The 22,655-nt window shown below is 50.9% G+C and overlaps 1 protein-coding gene across 5 annotated transcripts; it reads left to right on the forward strand.

Moving 5' to 3' along the window:
• Positions 1 to 382: 382 nt before the first annotated feature.
• On the forward strand, positions 383 to 22,265 carry Fam107a (family with sequence similarity 107 member A). 5 transcript variants are annotated; one of them, XM_026402038.2, is made up of 4 exons: positions 383 to 537; positions 15,303 to 15,477; positions 17,324 to 17,480; positions 17,920 to 22,265. In XM_026402038.2, exons 1-4 carry the CDS (start codon positions 459 to 461, stop codon positions 18,025 to 18,027), a joined length of 519 nt encoding a protein of 172 aa, XP_026257823.1. In that variant the 5' UTR covers positions 383 to 458; the 3' UTR covers positions 18,028 to 22,265. The 5 variants fall into 5 exon arrangements, with proteins under 5 accessions (XP_026257823.1, XP_026257822.1, XP_026257826.1 ...); XM_026402037.2 differs by lacking the exon at positions 383 to 537 and adding an exon at positions 874 to 1,078; XM_026402041.2 differs by lacking the exon at positions 383 to 537 and adding an exon at positions 9,347 to 9,430.
• Positions 22,266 to 22,655: the final 390 nt, after the last annotated feature.

Raw genomic sequence — 22,655 nt, forward strand, 5'->3', positions numbered from 1 at the left:
TGGTCGACCCCATTTTCCAGATGAAGAAATTGAGGCTCTTGTGCAGAGAGGTTACTAAATGGGGAGGCCACACAGGTACTAACTAGTGGGACCTGAGCCTAGGTGTGGCGTTTCGGGATCCCACACCCGCGCGTAGCTTTCCATTTGGCCGGTGGCCATCCAGAGTGGAAGAGTAGGCGGCGGACCCGGACTCGGCGTTCTCCCGGGGATGCTGGAACCGGGCCTGGGAGTCCTCCCTCCAGACGCTCACGCGCGCCGCCTCATACCTGGGCAAGGATACCTGTTTGTGTCCCTGTCGCCTCCCTCCCTGTTGGCGTCTCCACGCCTGCCCCTCCGGCCTCCGCCGTAACCAGATCCCCGGCGGGGTTTGGGCTGCTGGCTCGAGTCACGGTGGCGGAGTTGCTCGCGCTCCAGGCTGCGCAGCGGCGGTGCGGGATCTGCAGCGGAGCGCGCGGGGCATGGCGCAGAGGCTGGGCGAATGGGCACGGGGCCCCGCCGAGGCCACCGGGCTCTACCGGGCGGTGCTGCTCAGGTCCGGTAAGTGGGGACCACGCCTCGCAGCCCCCTATCTCCTAAGCTGGAGGAGCGAGCGACCGGCGTGTGGCGCGCAGCCCCCCGGGCAACCCTTGGCGGAGCGCGTCTGTCCTCGATCCTTGCCCTGCGCCCTCCCTCCCTTCCCTTCCGTCATTGCTGTCAATTACTTTTTTATCCTTCCCCCCTTTTCCTCTTTTCTTCCTACATTCATCCTTTCGGGGGATCTGTCCTTAGATAGATTGCTTTTTTTTCACAATATCTGAGAACACACGCGCGCGCACACTCACGCACACACGCGCGCACATACCCACTCTCAGTTTCTCCACTGCAAAAGTCCTGCGAAGCTCTGGCTCCCGGCTGATCTCTGCGACAGACTCCGCCCGCGCACCGAGGCGTCGGACCGCGTGGGAGATGTGGGGCAGGGATGCGGGAAACGCGCCCCGCGGGAGCCGCCCGCAGCGGAGCTCCGAGCGCTCAGGCGAGGGACGGTCACTGTGCCATGGGCCATTGCACGAGGGGGAGGAGGAGAGCAAGTTACAGGCAGGTGAGGAACTGTTTCTTCTATTCGTGTGCGTGCAGCGATTCGGAAGGAAACAAGGTGGTTTTATTTTTCCCAGGATGGGGATTGGGTAACAGGTGGTTCGTCTTTGCAGTAAGCACGTATTAATTTTCTACTCTGGACAGTAAGAGTTTTGTTTTTGTTTTTGTTTTTTTAATTCGGTAAATGAAGTAAGCGAATGTATATTCAGTGTCAAAATAATTTAGAAAAACATGGGGATGTAGGAAAGTAGGGCGCAGTAAACGTTTGTGGGGTTTTCTTCCAAATACGGGCTTGGAGAAACGTTTGGGGAAAATGGAGATCAGCCTCGGACTGGAATCCCTGCCACTGGGGATAAGTGATTGCTAAGTGTCAGGGAACCTGGGCTCACGGGCCAGCCGCACTCGGCGTTGGGCAAAGAGTCCTGCCCGCTGGCAGAGCCAGGAGGCAAAGGCGCGCGGAGGCCGGCAGGGTGCCCTGCGCTGAGTGGCCGGGACTCCCAGCGTTTCTTCCCAAGACCCGCCTTGTCCCGGGGGCGGGGGAGCCCGCCGCCCAGTAGTGATTGGAAATCTTGGAACAAGGCTTCTCTTAAGTCCGAAAACAAGAACTGGCCAAGACTCGAGGCCCGGCGGCGCCTTCCTGGGGGAGGGTCTCCACTGAGCCGGGCGGGCAGAAAGGGAGGAGCCCTGAGATCAGACGAATCTGATTTCAGATCCCGGCTCGGATGATGGCTGCGCAACGCCCGCTGCCGAAGTGTCCCCACCCAGTTCTTGTCTTCTCACCAAGTTGCGGAGGTGGCAGGTCCCAATCCGAAGACCCTGGGCTTCCTCTGGGGCTTCCCCTGGACCTGGAGCACCAGGGGCGAGCCTCTTTTGAGCTTCCAGACCATCCAGCAGAGTAGACAAGTCAGAGTCGGTCGGGGGGGGGGGGGGGGGGGGGCGACCTGCTGGTCCCCTAGCTATACCACACGAGGTTACAAGCCGGGAAGCGGGCCAGAGGCTTCCTTGAAGGAGTGAGCGCCCCGTGATTGGAGCACTTACTATAAGAAGTTCATTGTGGCATTTAATCTTCACGATTCTGTTAGGACACAGGTTGTCATTTCCATTTCGTAGACGAGAGGACTGAGGCCAGAACTTGAACAGCTTTTTAGGAAGAGACCTTCCACACCTTCTATGGGCTACAAAGCATTTTTTTTTTTTTTCTTATACCGAGGATGGAACCCAGGGACGTCTAACCACTGAGCCCCATCCCCAGCCCTATTTTATATTTTATTCAGAGACAGGGCCTTGCTGAGTTTCCTAGGGCCTCTCTAAGTTGCTGAGGCTGGCTTTGAACTCGGGATCCTTCTGCCTCGGCCTCCCAAGCCACTGGGATGACAGGCCTGCGCCACACTTTCAAACTTAAATTCATCTATGCCAAAGCCCACACATCCTCAGAGAACAGTAACAATGATGGTCACTTGTTATTGCCACAGAATCTCTACCCAGTGCCATACACCTGTTATCTCACCAACTGTTCACTCATTTATTTATTCATTCCACTAAGGGTTAGCAGCCTCTGCTCTGCACTAGGTTTTATGCAAGGCACAGGGATATCGATATCAATACAATGGGCATGTCTGTCAGTTCAGGGAGGTGAGTCATGTTATGCTCTATTGGACATACAAGGAAATGGAAGCTGGGATGGCAACATGACTTGTCTAAGGTCACATAGCTAATTGGGGTAAAGCTGAGGTTCAAAGCTAGGGCTGAGGTAGGTGCCTGTAATCCTAGGGGCTGGGGAGGCTGAGGCAGGAGGATCGAGGGTTCAAAGCCAGCCTTAGCAAATTATTGAGGCCCTAAGCAACTTAGCAAGACCCAGTCTCTAAATAAAAAATAAAAAGGGCTGGGGATGTGGCTCCGTGGTCAAGTGCCCCTGGGTTCAATTCCCAGCACCAAAAATTTAAAAAATAAAAATAAATAAATTCCAAAGCTAAGGTTGAGCACCTCTAGAACCATTTCCCTGGGTCTCTTACATGGAAGTGTGCGACCAACCTGGCCATTCAGTGGAGGGGTGAGCAGCTCTCTTTCCTTTCTGAAGTCCCCAAGGAGGAAAGAACAGAATTAAACCCGAGAGGGTGGCTGTTTTCAAGAACAGTGGCCTCAATTCGTGCATCAAATGATATTGCACTTTGGGGAAAATGTTCATCCCAAATTATTTCAAAATAGCTTCTTATTATGAAATGAAAACATGCCTCCATAACTGTCTGGGGAAATTGAGAATAAAACAGGGGGAAATATAACCCATGATGCCACTAACCCCAAGCAGCCACGGGTAACATTTGGGGATATCTCCTTCCATTCTTTGCTAATCATCTTTTGTGTGTTTGGTTTACACTGTTCAGATTGTTGTGACTCTAGTCTTTAATCTTATTTTTTTTTTCATTTGAACAAAAATCTTTAATGCTCTTACATGGGTTATCCAAAAAAAAAACTGCTTCTACTTAGGCAAATGCCCAAGTCTAGGCAGGCATTGTACAAAGGGCCTTCCATACCCTGTATTCTTTATTCCTCAAAAGAACCTCTGCTCCTAGACTGGGCGTGATGGCACATATCTGTCATCCCAGCAGCAGCTTGGGAGGCTGAGGCAGGAGGATTGCAAGTTCAAAGCCAGCCTCAGCAACTTAGCGAGGCCCTAAGCAAATCAGAGAGTCCCTGTCTCTAAATAAAATACAAAACAGGGTTGGGGATGTGGCTCAGTGGTGAAGCACCCCTGGGTTCAATCCCCAGTACCAAAAAAAGGTTAAAAATCTGCCCCGGTTCAGAGATGAAGAAACAAGGTCTCTGAGCTGTCCAGCCATGGAGCCGGGATCAGTATCTCGGTTGACACCGGGACCCTGCTCTTAACCACGGAACTGGAAGGGTCACCTCTGTGGAATAAGTCCCTCCTGGAAAGCTATGCAGTCCTTGAGTAAAAGTCCATCTGAGGTGTCTTACCTACACCCCACCCGGAGCTCAGGCCAGGGTCCTGCTGGGGAGGAAAGTATCTCTCTGCACCGTGGACCAAAGGATATCTCCCCAGGTGCCTGCACCTGTCCTCTGCAGCCAGGGGACAGGCACAGCCCCCAGCCCTGCTTCTGCCAGTTAAATGTGAATTTCAGAAAAACATTTTTTGGGGCCATTAATATTTCCTAATTGCTTTAAAAAATTATTTGTTCTTTTTAGTTATCCATGACAGTATGAGTGAATTTTGACATAGAATATACACATGGAGTCTAACTTCCCGTTCTTGTGGTTGGACATGATGTGGGGTTTCCCTGGTCGTGCGTTCATATATGAACACAGGAAAGTTCTGTCCCGTTCATTCCACTGTCTTTCCTATTCCCATCCCTCTCCCTTCCATTCATCCCCTTCTGTCTAATCCAATGAGCTTCTATTCTCCCTTCCAGCCTTTTATGGTGTATTAGTATCCGCATATCAGAGAGAACATTTGGCCTTTGTCTTTTGGGGGAATTGGCTTATTTCACTTAGCATGATAGTCTCCAGTTCCATCCAATTACCAGCATATGCCATAATTTCATTCTTCTTTATGGCTGAGTAATATTCTATTGTGTATATATACACACCACATATTCTTTATCCATTCATCTGTTGAAGGGCATCTAGGTTGGTTCCATAGCTTAACTATTGTGAATTGAGCTGCTATAAACATTGATGTGGCTGTGACACTGTAGTATGCTCATTTTAAGTCCTTCGGGTATATGCCCAGTTGGAATAACATTTTCATGTAAGCATGTTCCAAATATTGCATGGGATACAGTTAAAATGAAAGATTATTTATGGCTTATTCAAAATTCAAATTTAACTAGAGTATTGCATTTTTATCTGCATCATCTGGCAACCACAGTCAAGAATTCTGGAAGTTTGCTTGATATGACAAGCTGTGGTCAGCCCAGGTTCCCCTCTACACACACACACACACATACACACACACACACACACACACACACACCAACACACATCCCTCTGCCTATCCCTAGGTCCACTACCCTGTTTTTATCTGGCTACAAGCAAATTAAAATGTACATGGAGCCAAGCATGGTGGCACACACCTGTAATCCCAGCAGCTCAGGAGGCTGAGGCAGGAGGATCCTGAGTTCAAAGCCAGCCTCAGCAACAGTGAGGCCCTAAGCAACTCAGTGAGACCCTGACTCTAAATAAAATACAAAATAGGGCTGGGGATGGGGCTCAGGGGTCGAATGCTTCTGTGTTCAATTCCCGGTACCCCCCTAAAAATATATATGAGGTGGGGGACACCCCAGAGTCCTTTTGCACCTTCGAAATCAAATTAGTTAGCCTAATCCCAGCTGGGTTGAGGACTAGCTTTCTAAAAAAGGACTCTTGGTTCTTCCCCTCCCGCCCCCCTCTCCTGTGTTCCCGCTTGAAGTCCCTGCCTTGGGTTAAATGCTTCCCAGTTCAAACTTGTTGTACTGGGGACTCAGGGTCCTTTAATAATCTCTCCACAGATCTCATGACAAGGTTTGCTGCCAACACGGCTTCTCCCCCCTCCCGCCCCCGCCATGTCTTTTCAACAGAGCGTGTTTGGGGCCGTGGGGGAGGAAGGGGGTTCTGTCTTGTGGGTGGCTTCTCAGAGACCTCATTGAGGCCTTGGACATTGAAACTGAATACAGGAAGTTTTGAGTTGCTATGGAAACTTCTTGTGGATGCTCGTGGGTCCCTGTGAGCTGCTCTCAGCTTGGCGACAAGAGGGCAGAAAGGAAAGAAAAGCCACTGGAGGAGGTTTTTCCCTGCAGTGTGCAGCCCTAGCCCACACTGGATGCAGGAAATTTCCCTGGGGCCCCTCAAAATTGCCTCCTCTGGGCTTCACTGTCCCCGATCCTTTTGGCCTCTCTGGTCCCTGGGAAATCAGACTTTAACAGGACAAGGGGGAGGGGCTGGGGCTCAGAGGGAGAGCGCTTCCTGGCTTGTGTGGGGCACTGGGTTCGATTCTCAGCACCAAATATAAATAAATAAAGGTCCGTCGACAGCTAAAATAAAAAATAAGATAAAGAAACATACCAACCAAATGCAAAGTGAACCTTGAATAAAAAAACAAAATTTATTTTTTTAAAAAAGGACAAGAAGGGATCTCAGCATCTAGGCCCCCCCCAGCCCATCATGGGGTGAGCAAGACTTCGGATCCCCAGGTCCCTTGCACTCCAGCCTTACCTTCTAGCAGAATGGAAGGGCCCCCAGGAAAGGCGCATGAGTAGAGGCAGGAGGCGGCACCTGGGGCTTGACTTCTGCCATTTCCTAGAGTGAACTCATTCTCTCCAGAGCCTCTCTTTTCCCATATTAAAAATGGGCATAACTGGCCCGGCGCAGGGTACGCACCTGTAATCCCAGTGGCTCAGGAGGCTGAGGCAGGAAGATGGAGAGTTTAAAGCCAGCCTCAGTAATTTAGCAAGGCCCTGAGCAACTGAGTGAGACCCTGTCTCTAAATGAAAAATAAAAAGGACTGGGGATGTGGCTCGGTGGTTGAGCAACCCTGGGTTCAATCCCTGGTACCGAAAAACAGCAGGGGGTTGGGGGTAGAATCATACTACATGTGACTCTGCAGTTTGACTTTCCCCTACACATGTAGGGGACCTCCCTTTCAGGTCAATAAATAGACATGCTTATTGACTGTCCCCCTCAGGGGGTGTGGTGACATCTCTCGCTGGTGGGGGGCGGGTTGGACATGGTGGTCATTGACTGCTGATCTGGTCCCCGGGCGTGCAGACCCACACAGCAGGGTGGTGTCCTACAGGCTCAGAGATACCAGTGTTTTGGGTGACGTCGGGGCCACCGTAGTTGCTGAGCACCTTGGTACTGGGACAGGAAGTCTAAGTCAGATAAGGTGAGGCCCCTGCCCTCAAGTCTGGTGGGTGGGTCTGATCTGTTTGTACCCAGGCTGGACTGTGAGAAGGGCATTAGAGGGAGGAGCACGGGGGTCCCCACTGCCCGGGGGGATTCCTGCTCAGGTCTCCTTGGCCCTCCCTTCTTCTGGGGCAGCCATCGGGATCTTCCAATCAGGGGAACACAAATCACGGAAATGGAGGTCGTCGCTGGCATGGGGGCTTTCAGGCCTGGATTACGGGATTCTGTCTTCTCTAGGCAGTGACAAGAAGCTGTCAGAAGTCCCCCTGCCCCAGGACCCCTCTTAGTGCCCCCAAGGGCCCCAGGCATGGGGCTTGGTTCAGGAAAGCCCTTGTAAACCCCAGGAAAGGCTGGAGTCATTGATCTGCAAAGTGGGACAACACATAGAAAGTCCCATGGGAAGTTAAACCAGGGCAAAGTGGGAAGTGAGGAAGGCTGTCAATCAAAGGAGTTCTAGAAAAGCTGAATTTAGAAAGAAAAAAAGGACCACACATTGTTGTATGCCTGAGGATTTGTGGCCCACTAAGTTTCAGTGGCCCCAGAAGAGTCGGGTTGGCAGGACCTGCCTTGGCCTCCCTGCCTCCACCCATCTCCCATCGTCCCCCTCACCCCCAACACTGCAGGCACAATGGTCTTCCATCACACCAGCTAAGCCCCACCCAGGGGCTTTGCTCTGAGCTGACCCCACTCCCTGGAAGGCTCTTCCATGTAACAGTCACATGGTCAACTCCTTGTGATTCAGCCTCCCTCAGCCTCTACCTTCCCCCAGTTCCCAGGCCCTCCCTGTTCCCTCACCCAGTGTCACTCTCAACAGAGTGTATGTCACAGTGGATGTCTTCTTGTGCATCTCTTTAGTTACTGTCTGTGTCTCCCCTTGAACGTGGGTTCCCTGAGGACAAGGATACTCTCTGTCTCCTTCAAAGTGTATTTGCAGCACTTCCAATGGTAACAGGGATACAGTAGGTCCTCAAGAAGTGTTTGCTAGCCAGGCACAGGGACGCACAACTGTAATCCCAGTGGCTAGGGAGGCTGAGGCAGGAGGATTGCATGTCCAAAGCCAGCCTCAGCAACTCAGTGAGACCCTGTCTCTAAATAAAATATACGAAGAGGGCTGGGGATGTCGCTCAGTGGTTAAACACCCCTGGGTTCAATCCCTGGTGCAAAAAAAAAAAAAAAAATGTTTGTTACATAAACAAATAACACAGGCCAGAGAGAACCAAAACTGCATTTCAAATGCCTCCTCTATTCAAGTTTGATGTGTATCTGGGCCTCATCACCTTCCAGCCAACCAAGGCTGAGAAAATAAAGTTGGGGTGAAGGCCCAGTTTAACTGGTAGATGCCAGCTTCCTCACTGGGGGACCAAGGATAGTGCCAAAAGCTAGAAAAGTTCCAGATTTTCAAGTGAAAGCTGATTGTGAAATGAGGAGAAGGCCTCCATTATCTCTGAGCACCCAGGTTGACCTTGGGCCCTGCAGAGTGGGGGGGAGGGATGCATTATCAGGGATTGAACCCAGGGACCCTTAACCAATGAGCCACATCCCCAGTCCTTTTTGTATTTTATTAACTCACCAAGTTGCTTAGGGCCTGGCTAAGTTGCTGAGGCTGGCTTTGAACTTGAGATCCTCCTGCCTCAGCCTCCCTAGCCACTGGGATGACAGGCGTTGGCCACCTGCTGGTGCAGGGTCCAGTTCTCTCTCTTTCTCTCTGCAGAAGTCCTGACTGAGCACAGTCTGCCCGGCCTTCCCTCTCATCTCCTCTGTCACCTCCCAACCCCTGTGTGATTCTCCACATTGGACAAACATGCAGCCCCAAGGCTCAGGGGCACTGATTACCAGGACTGACCCAGGAGCCTGCCAGGGCCCAGACACTGTCCTCTGTCACTCTCCCACACTCTCCTGCTGGCTTCTCTGCAAGGTCTGGAAAAAAGTTCAGAGTGTCGAGTAAATAATGCACAGAAGTTCCTGACCAGGTGCTGAGCCACTGCTGTGTCCTTTCCCCTCCCTGCACCCCTGACACCCCAAGGCCATTTTCCCCTGAGAAACTCCTCGGGGGCTGCAGGAAGCCGGGCTCCCCTTCCCCCGGGGAAGAGCTGCGATCCTCGCGGGCCGAGCCGGGTCTGCAGCCGGGAAACTCCTCCCGGGAGCCGCCTGCTCAGAACACGGTCCCCATCAACGCGACAAAATGGGCATTTATTTGGGCCTCTGCGACGGGTGACTCGGACGCGGCGTTCCGCGGGGATCGCGGTGCAAGTGGCCGAGCCCGGGGCGCCGAGCCGGTTACTATAGCAACGGTTGCTTTTTATTGATACCAGAATAAACAGGAATGCGGAGGGGCCTCCCGGGTCGGGGTTAAGAACCGCCCTTGGGAGGCGGCCCTCCTCCCGCTCAGGGACTTCCCGGTGGAGCGTGGGACCTGGCGACAGCGCTCCCCATCTGCCTTCTCCGGGACCCGGAGCAAGAAGTAAGGCCACGTCTCTCCTGGTCAGTCCCCCGCGGTCCTGCTGGGTGCTGTCCTGGGAGGGAGGAGGTGAGGGCGCGGCTGGGGAGCCCTGGAGCGGGTGTCCCCCGGGCTGAGCTGTTTTGAGTTTGGATACCTGGGCTCTGTCCCCAAATCGGTGAAATGCTATGGGGTCGTGGGGACTGTGCCCCTGACACTCTAGGTTTGGGGAAAGGAGGCAAAGCAGGCATCCAGACAGGGCTATGTTCCTGTTGATCTTTGGCTTCTCAATACTTGGGGGGAATCTGAATTAATGCATGGGAATGACCTCACCTAAATCTGTGATCACACAGCACCCGGAATGGGGTGGGGGACCCGGAATGGGGTGGGGGACCCGGCCGGTGGATTTGCTTAACAGCTGGATGACGCAGCTGAGAGAAGACAGGTTTGGGCATCGGACAACTCAGACTGCTTGGATTCTGTCACCTTCATTCACTGGCTGCATCAGCTGGGAAATCAGATAACCTCTCTGAGCTTCAGTGTCTTGGTCTCAAAGGGAGCAATGATATCCCCCACCTCCTCCATCGGTCAGGAGAATTTCATGAGACCCAGCTACTAGGTGCTCAGCCCCTGGGGGATGGCACCGTGGTGAGGTCACTTACATGGTACCCAGCCTGCCTTCCTGGTGAATTTGGCTGTAACATGTTTCTGAGACTGAGCCAGAAATCGGGTGCTAGAGGATTGTATGTATGTCCTTATTGAAACTGCTATCAAACCCCATGGCTTCTGACCTGGAGGCAGCCCCAGCACCCATGTCTCTAGGTAGCTTCAATTTTTGATTGTTTTGTTTTGTTTTGTTTTGTTTTGTTTTTTGGTACGGGGGATTGAACTCAGGGGCACTCGACCACTGAGACCCATCCCCAGCCCTATTTTGTATTTTATTTAGAGACAGGGTCTCACCGATTTGCTTAGTGCCTCACTTTTGCTAAGGCTGGCTTTGAACTTGTGATCCTCCTGCCTCAGCCTCCTGAGCTGCTGGGAATCCAGGCGTGCACCACTGTGCCCAGCATGTGACTTAGATCTTGGGTGGCTCTCTTAGCTCTCTGGATGAAAAGTACCTGCCAGGTGGAATGGCCAGCCTCCTGCCACTGGGGAACCAGCAGGACACCTGGTCTGCTGGTGCCTGATCCCTGCTTAACCTTATAACACATTGCACAACTCTTCCTAAGAACCCTCCGGGTCCAGCCCGGGACTCTGCTATGAAATGGATTCCAATGTCCACCCAGACCACCTCCTCACAAATCAGGAAGTTAGAATGGACCGAGGCCAAGGGAAGTTCTGTTTTGAGTCTGTCTTGGGTCATTGCATCCAAATGGACAAGAAATCCTAAAGGGGTCCAGGGGCTTCTGGGCATCAGCCAGAGGCTGCTAGGAAATGTGGAGGCGCCTCCAGATACACTGGGCTCCAGTGGCCGGCCGATGGAAAACACAAATGGGCACTTGGCCCGTTGAGGGGGAAAAGGCGAGAAGGCTCAAGAAATCCAGTGGCCACGCTTGTCACTGGGACTGAAGGCCCCTTTTTCCCTTGCTGGCCGCTATTTTACAAGCCTCTCTTCTCCTCTGTCCTGCCGCCCTGTTAAATGCTGAGCCAGGACAGCCCTGAGCGTGGGGCGGGAGGCGGGGAGACTGGCCAGCAGCCCAAGGAGGGAAGGCCACCATCTGGTCATCTCCTTAACAGAGGCCAGCCATGGACAGCCAGGCCTGTGGGTTTTGTCTAAGCCAAAAGCTGCCGGGGCCAGCCAGGCGCCTCAGCAAATGCTTGTAATTTCATGTGGGTTAACCGTCCTCCCGTTGGCATCTATAAAATGGGCTCCCGCTACTTCTGCATTGGCGTTTCTTAGGCTACGCCTAACCCCGATTTCTCAACTGAAAAATCTTTTGCACCTGGAAGACAGAGACACCGTAGAAGAGCACTGAATTTGGAGTCCAAAGATCCTGCTTTTGCCACTTATTTGCTGCATATCTTGGCCTCACTGGGCTTTGATTTTCTCACCTAAAATGCAGCTGCTTCCCAGGCTGATTATGGGAACTAAACCAAATGCCCACGCAGGGCTCATCACAAAGCCCCTTCAGGACAGCCCTGGGCCGAGCACAACATGCACGTTATATCATTTCACCTTCCAAATGACCCCATGAGTAGGTATTACCATTATCCCTACTGTATAAAGGCCCAGAGAGGTCAAGCTATTTGCCTGGGATCACTCAGCTAGGAAAGGAGGCCACCGTGATTCAAACCTGGTCTGTCTCTTCTGAAACATTGCTGTTTTAACCATCTTGATTTACTGGTTTTTATGTCATTTGTTATAACTGATGCCATCAAAGATATAACAGAACCATCAGGGAGGGGAGAGGCAGATAGAGGGGACATTAAGACCTTAGAGAGCCTGGGGTCTCACCGCTATTTGCAGGATGAACTGGGACCTGGAATCCCATCAGTATAGCCCCCTTTCTGTCCTCTTTTTACAGGTGTCCAGGAGGCACTCATGTTGGCTTCAAAGCTGTCACCCTCATATTAACTTGCCCATCTAGCAACCTGATGAGCTCACCCTGCAGTCAGGGATCCCAGATGAGCCTTGCCTGGTATGGGGCTGATGTTCTGCAGAGCCTCAAGCAGGGAGCAACAGGACCTCCTGGGTCATCAGCAGAACCAGGAAAGAAGCCAGCAAGGCGCCCTGGGTCTCTCCTCCAACCTCTTATTACACCCACCCTTGCAAGATGAAGTCAGCCGCACACTCTGCATATTAAGTGAGAATTATTTGCCCATTTTACAGTCATGCAATTCACTCCATTTAGTTGTCACCTACTGGCTCCCTTGCCCAGTCCTTGAGCTCAGCAGTGTACAACCAGCATGATTCTACCGAAAAGAGTCCCCCAGAGGTTAGAGTTGCCCAAGATCATACCCCAGCTGAGAACTGTGCTCTTTCAGACCTGCTCCCAAGGACTCCCGGCCAATGCAGATAAGCTTGGTTGCTTTGATTTCCTTGTCTAACTCCATGATTTGCAAAGATGGCTGGCTATCGGAATCACCTGGGAACTTATAAAACTCTCAAAGGCCACCAGGTATGGTGGCACACGCCTGTAATCCCAGCAGCTGGGGAGGCTGAGGCAGGAGAATTGTGAGTTCAAAGCCAGCCTCAGCAACTTAGCAAGATCCTAAGCACCTTAGTGAGATCCTGTCCCTAAATAAAATATAGAAAGGGCTGGGGATGTGGCTCAGTGATTAAGTACCCCTGGGTTCAATCCTTGGCACCAAAAGAAAAAGCCTGTGTCGTGACAGATCTTTATATAGAAGTCTCATTTAATTAAATTAAAAAGAAGGCTGGTGCTGCAATTCTTAAGCCCTAGGGGTTCCTAGCACTTCCCTTCCGACCCCTGACATGCGTGTGTACACAGCTCTCCCTGTCATCACCCCCCACTCCCACCCCATGCTGTTTACCTAATTCAGCATCTTGAGAGGCAAAGGCAGATTTTTCCAGCTGCAACTCTGGGCTAAAGAACCAGGTACATCCCTGCCTCACCTACCACACTGGTGATTTTATTTGAAGAGGGGAGAGGGCTTGGAGCAGATCCTTGAGCTGGGCATGGCCACTGATTGGACCCTGGGAATGGGACTGATTCCATCATTTTCAGATCCCGGTGCCAAATAAAAATTCAGGGCCATTGTCCAAGATGTATTAGGAAGCAGCAGCAGGTTAAACAAACACCGTCCCTCTTTTTTTTTTTTTTTTTTTTTTGTACCCGGGATTGAACCCAGGGGCACTTAACCACTGAGCCACATCCCAGCCCTTTTGATATTTTATTCAGAGACAGGGTCTCACTAAGGTTCTTAGGGCCTTGCTAAGTTGCTGAGGCTGGCTTTGAACTCTCACTCTGAGCCTTCCTGCCAGGGTGAGGCCTGACTCTGTAGCAGTCAACCCACTGGCTACTGGTGACCTATGGCCAGTCAGAGGATTTTTCTCTGGAATCTAATGGGAGAGATGGACAGACAGAGACTGTCTGTCCATCTCTCCTGGAAATGAAGAAAACCAAAGAGACTGTCTGTCCATCTCACTGGAAATGAAGAAAACCAAAGTCATAAAAAAAAAAAAACAATCCCCAAAACCTGCTGACAGTTTTCCTCCACCAGAATGACCTTTTAAAAATGGAATCAGAAGCACGATTTCTCCCAGACTTGAACCCACCCGGCCACCCTCTCTCTGAACATTCTGCCACTCACTCTCCCCACCCCGGGCACACTGTGTCTTTGTGCTCTCTGAACAGGCCGGCTTGTTCAAGGTGCATGAGTCACAAGTGCTATTCCCCAGGCCCCAAGCAGCCCCCTCTTTCCATCTCAGCTGTCAGATTTTAAATGTCGCCTCCCCAGAGAGGCCCTCCCGCTGCACCTGGCTGGAGATGGGTCCTTCACCAAATTCTACGGAGCCCGCCTGTTGCCACATCTATAACTGTTTTTATTGGTTTGCACGTGTGTGCTGTTTACTGTCTGTCTCCCCACCAGTGTCAGCTCTGTGAGAGTGGGGACCTTGTCATTCAGTGTCCCTCTGCGTGTCCAGTGTCTGCCACAGCACCCAGCAGATTATAAGAACTCAAACATTTAGGGAATGCATGACTTTTTAATGATCACATACTTTCTCCATGGTCATTCTGTTATGGAGACACTCTTGGTTTTGTGTCCTCATTTCCCATCTGGCCACAGGACTGAATTCCTTCTCCCAATGCTTGCTGGGTACGAAAGTATGTTTTTGTTTTTGTTTTTGTTTTTCAAATGTTCATCCTGCCATCTCCTTCTCTAAAGTTGGACCGTTTATTTCTGTTTCCTGCTTTATCACGTTGGCAACATACAGTTAGTTCTTTTAAAGATGGCAGAACTAGGGAAGTATGTAGCTGGGGCATGGAGGGACTAAGGGGAGGGTGAACAGCCCGGGAGTCACCGTGGCTATGAAAGTGTAGTTTGCCAATGCTGAGAGCTGAGGATATGGGGAAGAAAGAGTGTAGCTGAGCACTATTCCGTTAGAGAATCGGTGGAACTTGGGAATGGAAATAGGCATCAAAAGGAGAGAATTCCAGTCACCGCACACACACACACCTGCAATCCCAGCAGCTCAGGAGGCTGAGGCAGGAGGATCGAAAGTTCAAACCCAGCCTCAGCAACTTAGTGAGGCCCTAAGCAACTCAGCGAGACCCCCATCTCTAAATAAAATATAAAAAAAGGCTCAGTATCGCCATCCATCTGAGCTGGCAACCTAATGCTGGGTTCACAAATCTGACTATTCCAATAACTTAAGAAAACGGTGAAGAAAGCACACAAACACACAGAAGTACCTTTTCAAAATCTGGGGATGGCTCTGTGACTTTAGGGGTCCATGAAAGAGAGTGAGCCATTGGAATTCTTTATTCTTATATAGAGGACACACAAGAGGAGTTTCCATGGAACATTCTATCCCCAAAAGGGCAAAGGGGTGGGATTACAAAGGAACAGGTGAGTGTAGGTCAACCCCACCAGGTGATGCGCACTCCTGGAGCCACGCCTCATTATCTGAGCGGGGATAAAAGTGCAATGTATTGTGGGGCACAATGACTGTTTGGTACCCCTTTACTCAGGACTTAAAGGTGTGTACCTAGCTCATGTCCAGAGCAGCTCCCAACAGCTAGGGATGTGGCTCAGTGGTTAACAGCCCCTGGGTTCAATTCCTGTTACCAAAACAAGAAAGTCAGGTATCCTGGTCAGGGTGTCACAGTGGTAAGTGACCAAGATCCACCTGAGAAGAGAACCCATGCCCCGCGGGGACAGGTGGGGTCGTGAACCCGGCTCTGACCAATTCCTTTGTCCATCTCCGCAGCCTCAATGTACTCAGAGATCCAGAGGGAGCGGGCAGACATTGGGGGCCTAATGGCCCGGCCAGAGTACAGAGAGTGGAACCCAGAGCTCATCAAGCCCAAGAAGCTGTTGAACCCCGTGAAGGCCTCCCGGAGCCACCAGGAGCTGCACCGTGAGCTGCTCATGAACCACAAAAGGTAGGGATGGAGCTGGTTGCCCGGGCCCAGCAAGCAAGCCCCTCCCCAAGCAAGCCTGCCGGGGCTCGGGCGGCCGCTCATGGAAAGCAGGAATGGCCACCATCCTGGGTCTCCTGGGGGCTGAGGGGGGCTGAGGGTGCCTCACGTGATCACCCAGCAGAGACTCTGAAGGTCTGATCCTCTGTGGGCCCCTAAGAGGCAGAGGGCCCTGAAAAACCCCCATTCTAGCCGGTTGAGATGTAGCACACCTATAATCCCAGCAGCTTGGGAGGCTGAGGCAGGAGGATCGCAAGTTCAAAGCCAGCCTCAGAATCTTAGCAAGGCCCTGAGCAACTTATTTGAGACCCTGTCTCTACAAAATATATATATATAAAAGGGCTGGGGTTGTGGGTTAGTTGTTAAGTGCCCCTGGGTTCAATTCCTAGTACCCAAAAAAAAAAAAAGAGAGAGAAATAAAGCCCTATTCTCCCTCCCAGACACCCACTTCATGCCAACACTTCAGATCTATTTGCTGAGAGCACACTGTGTGCCAGGCACTGTACCCAGACCCAGGGTACAAGAAGGAATTTCCTGCTCTCACAGAGGGGGATAGACATGTAACCAGGCGGTAGGATGGGTGCCCAGCAGGGAAAGAGGGTCTGGGACTCTAGAAGAGAAAGGGTCCAAGATAACTGCACTGGGAGATACTCAACAATCAATAGGGAGAGGGAGACTGAGGCTCCCCTCTGAGGCCTGGGAAACCCCTCCCTGCCCACGGGTCCAGAATGGAGGCAAGAGTGCCTTCATAGCTCCCCCTCCTGGCCAGATCTGGTTTTACAGCCGGCCATGATGGCCATTCTGGGTTTCAGGTGTGTGAACCCCACACTCTAGCAGATTTTCTTTTGTATATAGGGCTGGTTTTGGTTTTGCTTATTGTTGTAACATGAGAATTTTCTATGATTGCCTTTTAGGATGATCATTCCTTTTATTTTTTTAATTTATTTTTTAATTTATTTTTTTTTCTGTTGTTGATGGAACTTTATTTATTTATATGCAGTGCTGAGAATCTAACCCAGTGCCTCCCTCAACACATGCTGGGCAAGGGCTGTCCCACTGAGCTACACCTGCAGCCCATAATCATGTCGACAAACATCAACACAATCAGAAATAGCATAAAAACAAGCCAGGAGAAATATTCATAATATAAATACATTATATTGGGGGGGGAAGCTGTATCTACAGAAGAATACTAATATCTTCCATCTCTTAATCCACAAGGAAAAGATGAACAAAAATAGGCCCAGTGAATTCACAAAAGAGAACTGCTGGCTGGTAGATCTATCAAAAGCTGTTCCCTATAACTAATAATCAAGGAAACAAAGGAAACCAGATATTATTTTGTGCCTATCAGATTCTCAAATAGAAAGATTGGCTGGTGATGGTGGGGAGAAAGAGATGCCCTCGGACACTGCTGATGGAAGCAGACATTGGGTAACTTTTCTAGAGGCAAATGGAAATATGTACCCACTCTCTTTTAAGCCTGACCCAACATTTCTACCTTTGGAAACTCATCCTAGGGACTGGGGCTGGGGCTCAGTGGTAGAGCGCTCGCCTAGCATGCATGAGGCACTGGGTTCAATCCTCAGCACCACATAAAAATAAAATAAAGATATTGTGTCCACCTATAACTAAAAAATAAATATTAAAAAAAAAAGAAAGTCGTCCTAAAAAAAGATCAAGAAAGAACCCAAAATCTGGGCTGTGCAGTCAGAGGGAGGGTGGTGGGATGAGGGTCACTGAGGTGTAGCCCTGAGACTGGGGGAGGTGGGAAGGAGAGGGGTTCTCCTAACGGCTCCCCCCACCCCAGGGGCCTTGGCGTGGACAGTAAGCCAGAGCTGCAGCGTGTCCTGGAGCATCGCCGCCGCAACCAGCTCATCAAGAAGAAGAAGGAGGAGCTGGAGGCCAAGCGGCTTCAGTGCCCCTTTGAGCAGGAGCTGCTGAGACGGCAGCAGAGGCTGAACCAGGTGAGTAGGGGGCACCCAGTCCCGGCCCCCGCCTCCTTCAGGGCTGTCTCCTGGGCCTGGGAGGAAGGTCAACAGAAAGCACTGGCCTAAGCCTTCACTCTGCCACCCTGCTGTGTGACTCTGGGTAAATGGCTTCCCTTTCTGAACCCCGGCCTCTGTGCCAGCCCAGTACACTGCAGGCTAGCTCTGATGATCATAACTTGCCCTCTGAGCCAGGTGACATTACCAATTTGAAGGAGGCCCAGAGGCCAGGGATCTGAATCCGCCTTTGTAAGGCAAAATAAATCTCATGCTGTCCCCAGGTCCACCAGGCTGGTGGCAAAACCAATCCCCAGGTTGTTCTGTGGGGAGGACCTTTGGCCCAAACCCCCATGGCTGATGAGAACAGGAGTCTTCCTGGCCCCCGCCCACTTCATACCACCACTTCTGTCTCCTTCAGCTGGAAAAACCACCAGAAAAGGAAGAGGAACATGCCCCAGAGTTTATCAAAGTCCGGGAAAACCTGCGGAGAATCGCCACCCTGGGCAGTGAGGAGAGGGCGCTGTAGAGTGGCTGCTGGGCACTGCCCGCCCTGCGCTCCCTGGCCCAGGCTCCTCCAGCCCCCTGCGCCTGGCTGCCCTGGGCTGTCCATGATGTTCACACCTGCTCCCTTAGAAATGGGTCCCCCAGGGTGCCTGGCTCACCCTGGGAAGCTGGGGACCCCGAGCTCCCACACTGTTCCTTCCGAGCGTCCATGTCTCCTGCCCCAAGAGGAATTCACTGCCAGGAAAACCTTCTCCAAGGGACCCCTCCCTGATCCTGAGCCCTGCCCAGGAAACTACCCTGGCAGAATTGGAAAAGAAGGACAGGTCCCCTCTGTGTCCTGCCAAGTCCTCCATTCTGCCCAGGACTGTCCACCGGGAGACTCCAGGGCCCCATGGGGCCCTGCCTCTCAGAGTAGCCCAGCTCCTAGGCCCAGAAAATTCTGGCTGCGGTTTTACCTAAGGTCAGGTGAGGAGCAGATAAGCAGAGCTTAGCCTGGGGAACGCCTGCTTTGGAAGCCACTGAGCAGAGAAAGGCTAATCTGTCCACAATGAGCGAGGTCCCCAGGAGGTCAGATGGTGAGGGGGGAAGGGTACTAACCCAGACAGCCTTTTAGGGTTTGCAGGCTCTGCCCCATGCCCTGCTTGTTCCTCCTCCATAGCCCACCCTACCTGGGCCTTGGAACCACACCTGGCAGGGATACAGCATTCCCGGTCCCAGTTTAGAAAAGCGCTTCACAAAATTTACTGTGCATACTAATCACTGGGGATCTCTTTTAAACACAGCTCCTGGGACTGGGTGCAGTGGCACACGCCTGTGATCCCAGAGACTCTGGAGGCTGAGACAGGAGGATTGCCAGCCTTAGCAGCTTACCAAGGCCCTGGGCAACCCAGTGAGACCCTGTCTCAAAATAAAAAATAAAATGGGCTGAGGATGTGGCTCAATGGTTAAACACCCCTGGGTTCAATCCCCAATACCCCCCCAAAAAAAAAATTTTTAAAAAACAGTTTCCGACTCCATAGATCTGGGCAGGGGCTTAGATTCTACATGGGTAACAAGCTCCCGTTGAGGCTGAGACTGCTGGTTTGAGGACCACCCTGAGCAAAACTGGAGGGTGCGGGGAGGTGCTCAGTGGTTCAGATCAGAAACACCATTCAACTCCCATGAACCTCTGCCCTGGGGGTGCCCAAGGCCACCTCTGCAGCCCAAGGACTCTTGGTTCCTTATCCGGCCCACCTGCAGGGACTCCTGGCCCTGGAAGACTTTGGTTTCACAAATTCTGTTCAGTCACAGTGACTGCTTTGTTCACCAGAGCTGCATATTATTGCCAACTGTGTTCCTTACCTGTTTGACCACACCATTACCCAATTCTCGCCAAAAAAAAAAAAAAAATGTTACCTTCTCTACAACAATGTGGAAAGCAAACATACCAAGATCTCCCCTAGGCTCCTCAAGGTACAAACAGTAGCTTCAAGACCCACTGCCACATCTGTGGCCTGGCCTCCTCAGCGACCCTTCCAGGCTGTCATGTAAAGAGACCTCCCCCACCGGCAGCCCCTCCAGGCAGTTCCCCCACTCTCCTTCCCCAGGATCCCTTCCTGGGTGAGACCCAGATATTCTAACCTTTTTTTCGATGAAGTTTTTAAAGACTTAGAGAACAAACCAGGCTTGTTTGTTTTCCCTTGAAGAATAAAATCCCTGCCTCGGGCTTTCTAAGCCCTTCATTGGAGGTGATGGAGATGGGTTAGAAAATAAACCCTCTGGCTCCACAAGAGCTGCTCTTGGGACACCCACTGACAGCTTGAAGCAAAGGTGGACCTACGGGAGGAAAGGGTTTATCCTGGTCGGGTTTCTTTTAAGTCACACATGACACTAGAGGGCATTTTGACCTATCACACATACATGGAGTCTAGCTTCCCATTCTTGTGGTTGGACGCGATGTGGTGTTTCCCTGGTCGTGTGTTCATAGAGGAACGTGGAAAGTTCGGTCCCATTCATTCCACTGTCTTTCCCATTCCCACCCACCATCCGCCATCCTGGTCTTAACCCTAACTGGGTGGCTTGAGGGTGACCGAGATGCCGTCCTTCTCCTGTGGGTGGGCAGGCATAGGGTGTAAGGATAGGTACGCCACCTGTGTGTGCGCACAGGTACATAAGCCAAGCTTTAAAAATGTCCCTGCTGAACGTGACTGTCCTGATGAGAATGTGGCAAAGTTATTCTAAGTGTCTCCTGGGTGAGACTTACGCTGAAGATGCATGATTCCTACTCAAAGCCCACCAGTTCCGGGAAGAAGTCACCTTCAGACATGCAAAGAGAAGCAAGATAGAGTGTTCCAGATTGAATAGGACCACCCAAGGCAGCGCCCGAGGTTCCACCCGGTGGTGCCCAGAGGTGCTTCTGGAAGAGGAAGCCCCAGAAACACAAGGATCCTCAAGCACCGTGTCATTCAGGGGAGCCCCAGCAGACACCCTCGATGTGCTCCCCACTGGTCAGTCCCAACTCCATCTCTCTATCGCCTTCCACCAAGGAGGCTATAATTCCAGATTCTCACTGTTCTAGTCTTCTCTGCAGTTTGGGGTGACGCTGTGACCGAGTATGGCTAATGGCATTTAAATGGAAGTCTACAGGAGCTTCTGGGAAAGCTTACGCTTTTCTGATCACAAGAAGCATAGCGTATTCCACGGCGCCCAGCTGGGTTCTCTTTTTCTAGACCTTTTCATTTAGCCCCCGGGGAACCAGTCTGAGAGCTGGAACTTGGACATCACTAATTCAGTAAATATTTGTTGAATGCCCATTCTGTGCCAGGAAGCATACTAGGGGCACGCTGGGCACAGTGGAGAGAAAGTGCCTGTCCTTCACCTGGATGACGGCTCTCCCTGCTACAGCCTTTGCCTCTACTGCCTGTTCTCAACAGAGCAGCCAAAATGACCCTGTTCAATTTTAGACAGATCTTACCACTATGCACAGAGCCAACCATCAGGATCCAGTCCTTCCTGCAATCTCCTTTTTAACTCTCCTTTTTAACCTCTGACCTTCCCCCCCCATTCTCCCCCTCACTCATGTAGCTCTGGCTGCCCTGGCCTCCCCACAGTCTCCAGGTGTACCCCACCTCTGTGTCTTTTCCTGGGCCGGGAAGATCCTTCCCCTTGGGAGCCACTGGGTCCACTCCCTTATTTTCTTCAGGTTTTTTGGTTTTGGGTTTGTTTTTTTTTTTTTTTTTTTTTGGATGCTTCTTTCTAAACAAGGCCCCATGTAAAATGTCAACATTGCTGGATGTGGTAGTGCACACCTGACCTGTAATCCTAGTGACTCCGGAGGCTGAGGCAGGAGGATCATGAGTTCAAGGCCAGCCTCAGCAACTTACCAAAGCCCTAAGCCACTTAGAAAGACCCTGTCTCAAAATAAAAGTTAAAAGGTGTTAGGATGTGGCTCAGTGGTTAAGAGTGCCCCTGGGTTCAATCTCTGGTACCAAAAAAATAAATAAATAAACCAAAAATAAAATGTCAACACCTACACACTTCCTATTGAAGAAGTCAAAGACCTGTCATTCCAATATGTCAAATTGGCATAGGAAACTGTAATAATTGAGCAACTATAACTTCAGAAAGGGATTCTTGACTTGTCTTTTTCTATGTAAAGCCATGAAGGTTCCCCTACCAAGGCAGGAAAAGGTCCTCGATCACAAGAGCCTGGTAACTGGGGTTTCTGTGAACCTGCATAAACACATTGGTTGAAGTAACTGTCATCTTCCACTGACTTATGGGTCCCCATTTATATCTTGGTGTCAGCCTGGAATCACTACCCTCATCCTGAAACCCACTTGTTCCGTTATTCCTTTACAAATGTATTGTTCTTTGACTAAAAATGTATAAAAGCATCATGCACTCATCATTTCTCAGACTTCACACTTGTAAAGATCCTCATGTAAATTTAATAAAAGTAAATCAACCAGCCTTGGGTTAATTTGGTTCCTAGAACCAGCCAGAGAGTCCACATAAGAACTAAGGGCAGCAACTCAGGAGGCTGAGGCAGGAGGATCCCAAGTTCAAAGCCAGCCTCAGCAACATAGTGAGGCCCTAAGCAACTCAGTAATTCTCTAAATAAAATATAAAAAAGGAGCTGGGGGTGTGGCTCATCGGTTAAGAGCCCCTGGGTTCAATCCTCAGTACCAAAAACAAAAAAACAAAACAAAAAAACCCTAAAACTCTTTCTTTTGCTCTGCTATTTCTCCATGAATATATTGTTCTTTATTTAAGTTGATATATAAACCAGAGTTCTAAGCCACTACTTTGATTTGCTTTTTTTTTCTTTTTAATATTTTTTTTAATTGTAGATGAACACAATATACTTTATTTATATTTAGGTTGTGCTTTTTGTTGTGGTTTCTCCCAGTTGACATGAGCTGCATGCATTAGTAAATTGTTTTGTCTTTCTTGTTAATTTGTCTTTTGTTATAAGAGCCTACTCTAAGTACCAGCTAGCTGGGGGTGGAGCTCAGTGGAAGAGCACTTGCCTAGCTTGTGCAAGGACTTGGGTTTGATCCCAGCACCACACAACTGCCCCCACCCAAGCCCCAAAACACACACACAAAGGAAGAAGGAAGGAAAGAGATTAGGCCCAGAGGTGTGACTCAGCATGGGCCCAGTATGCCT

Source organism: Urocitellus parryii, chromosome 3 (assembly GCF_045843805.1).
Source record: "Urocitellus parryii isolate mUroPar1 chromosome 3, mUroPar1.hap1, whole genome shotgun sequence".
In the NCBI taxonomy this organism is placed as follows: Eukaryota; Metazoa; Chordata; class Mammalia; order Rodentia; family Sciuridae; genus Urocitellus; species Urocitellus parryii.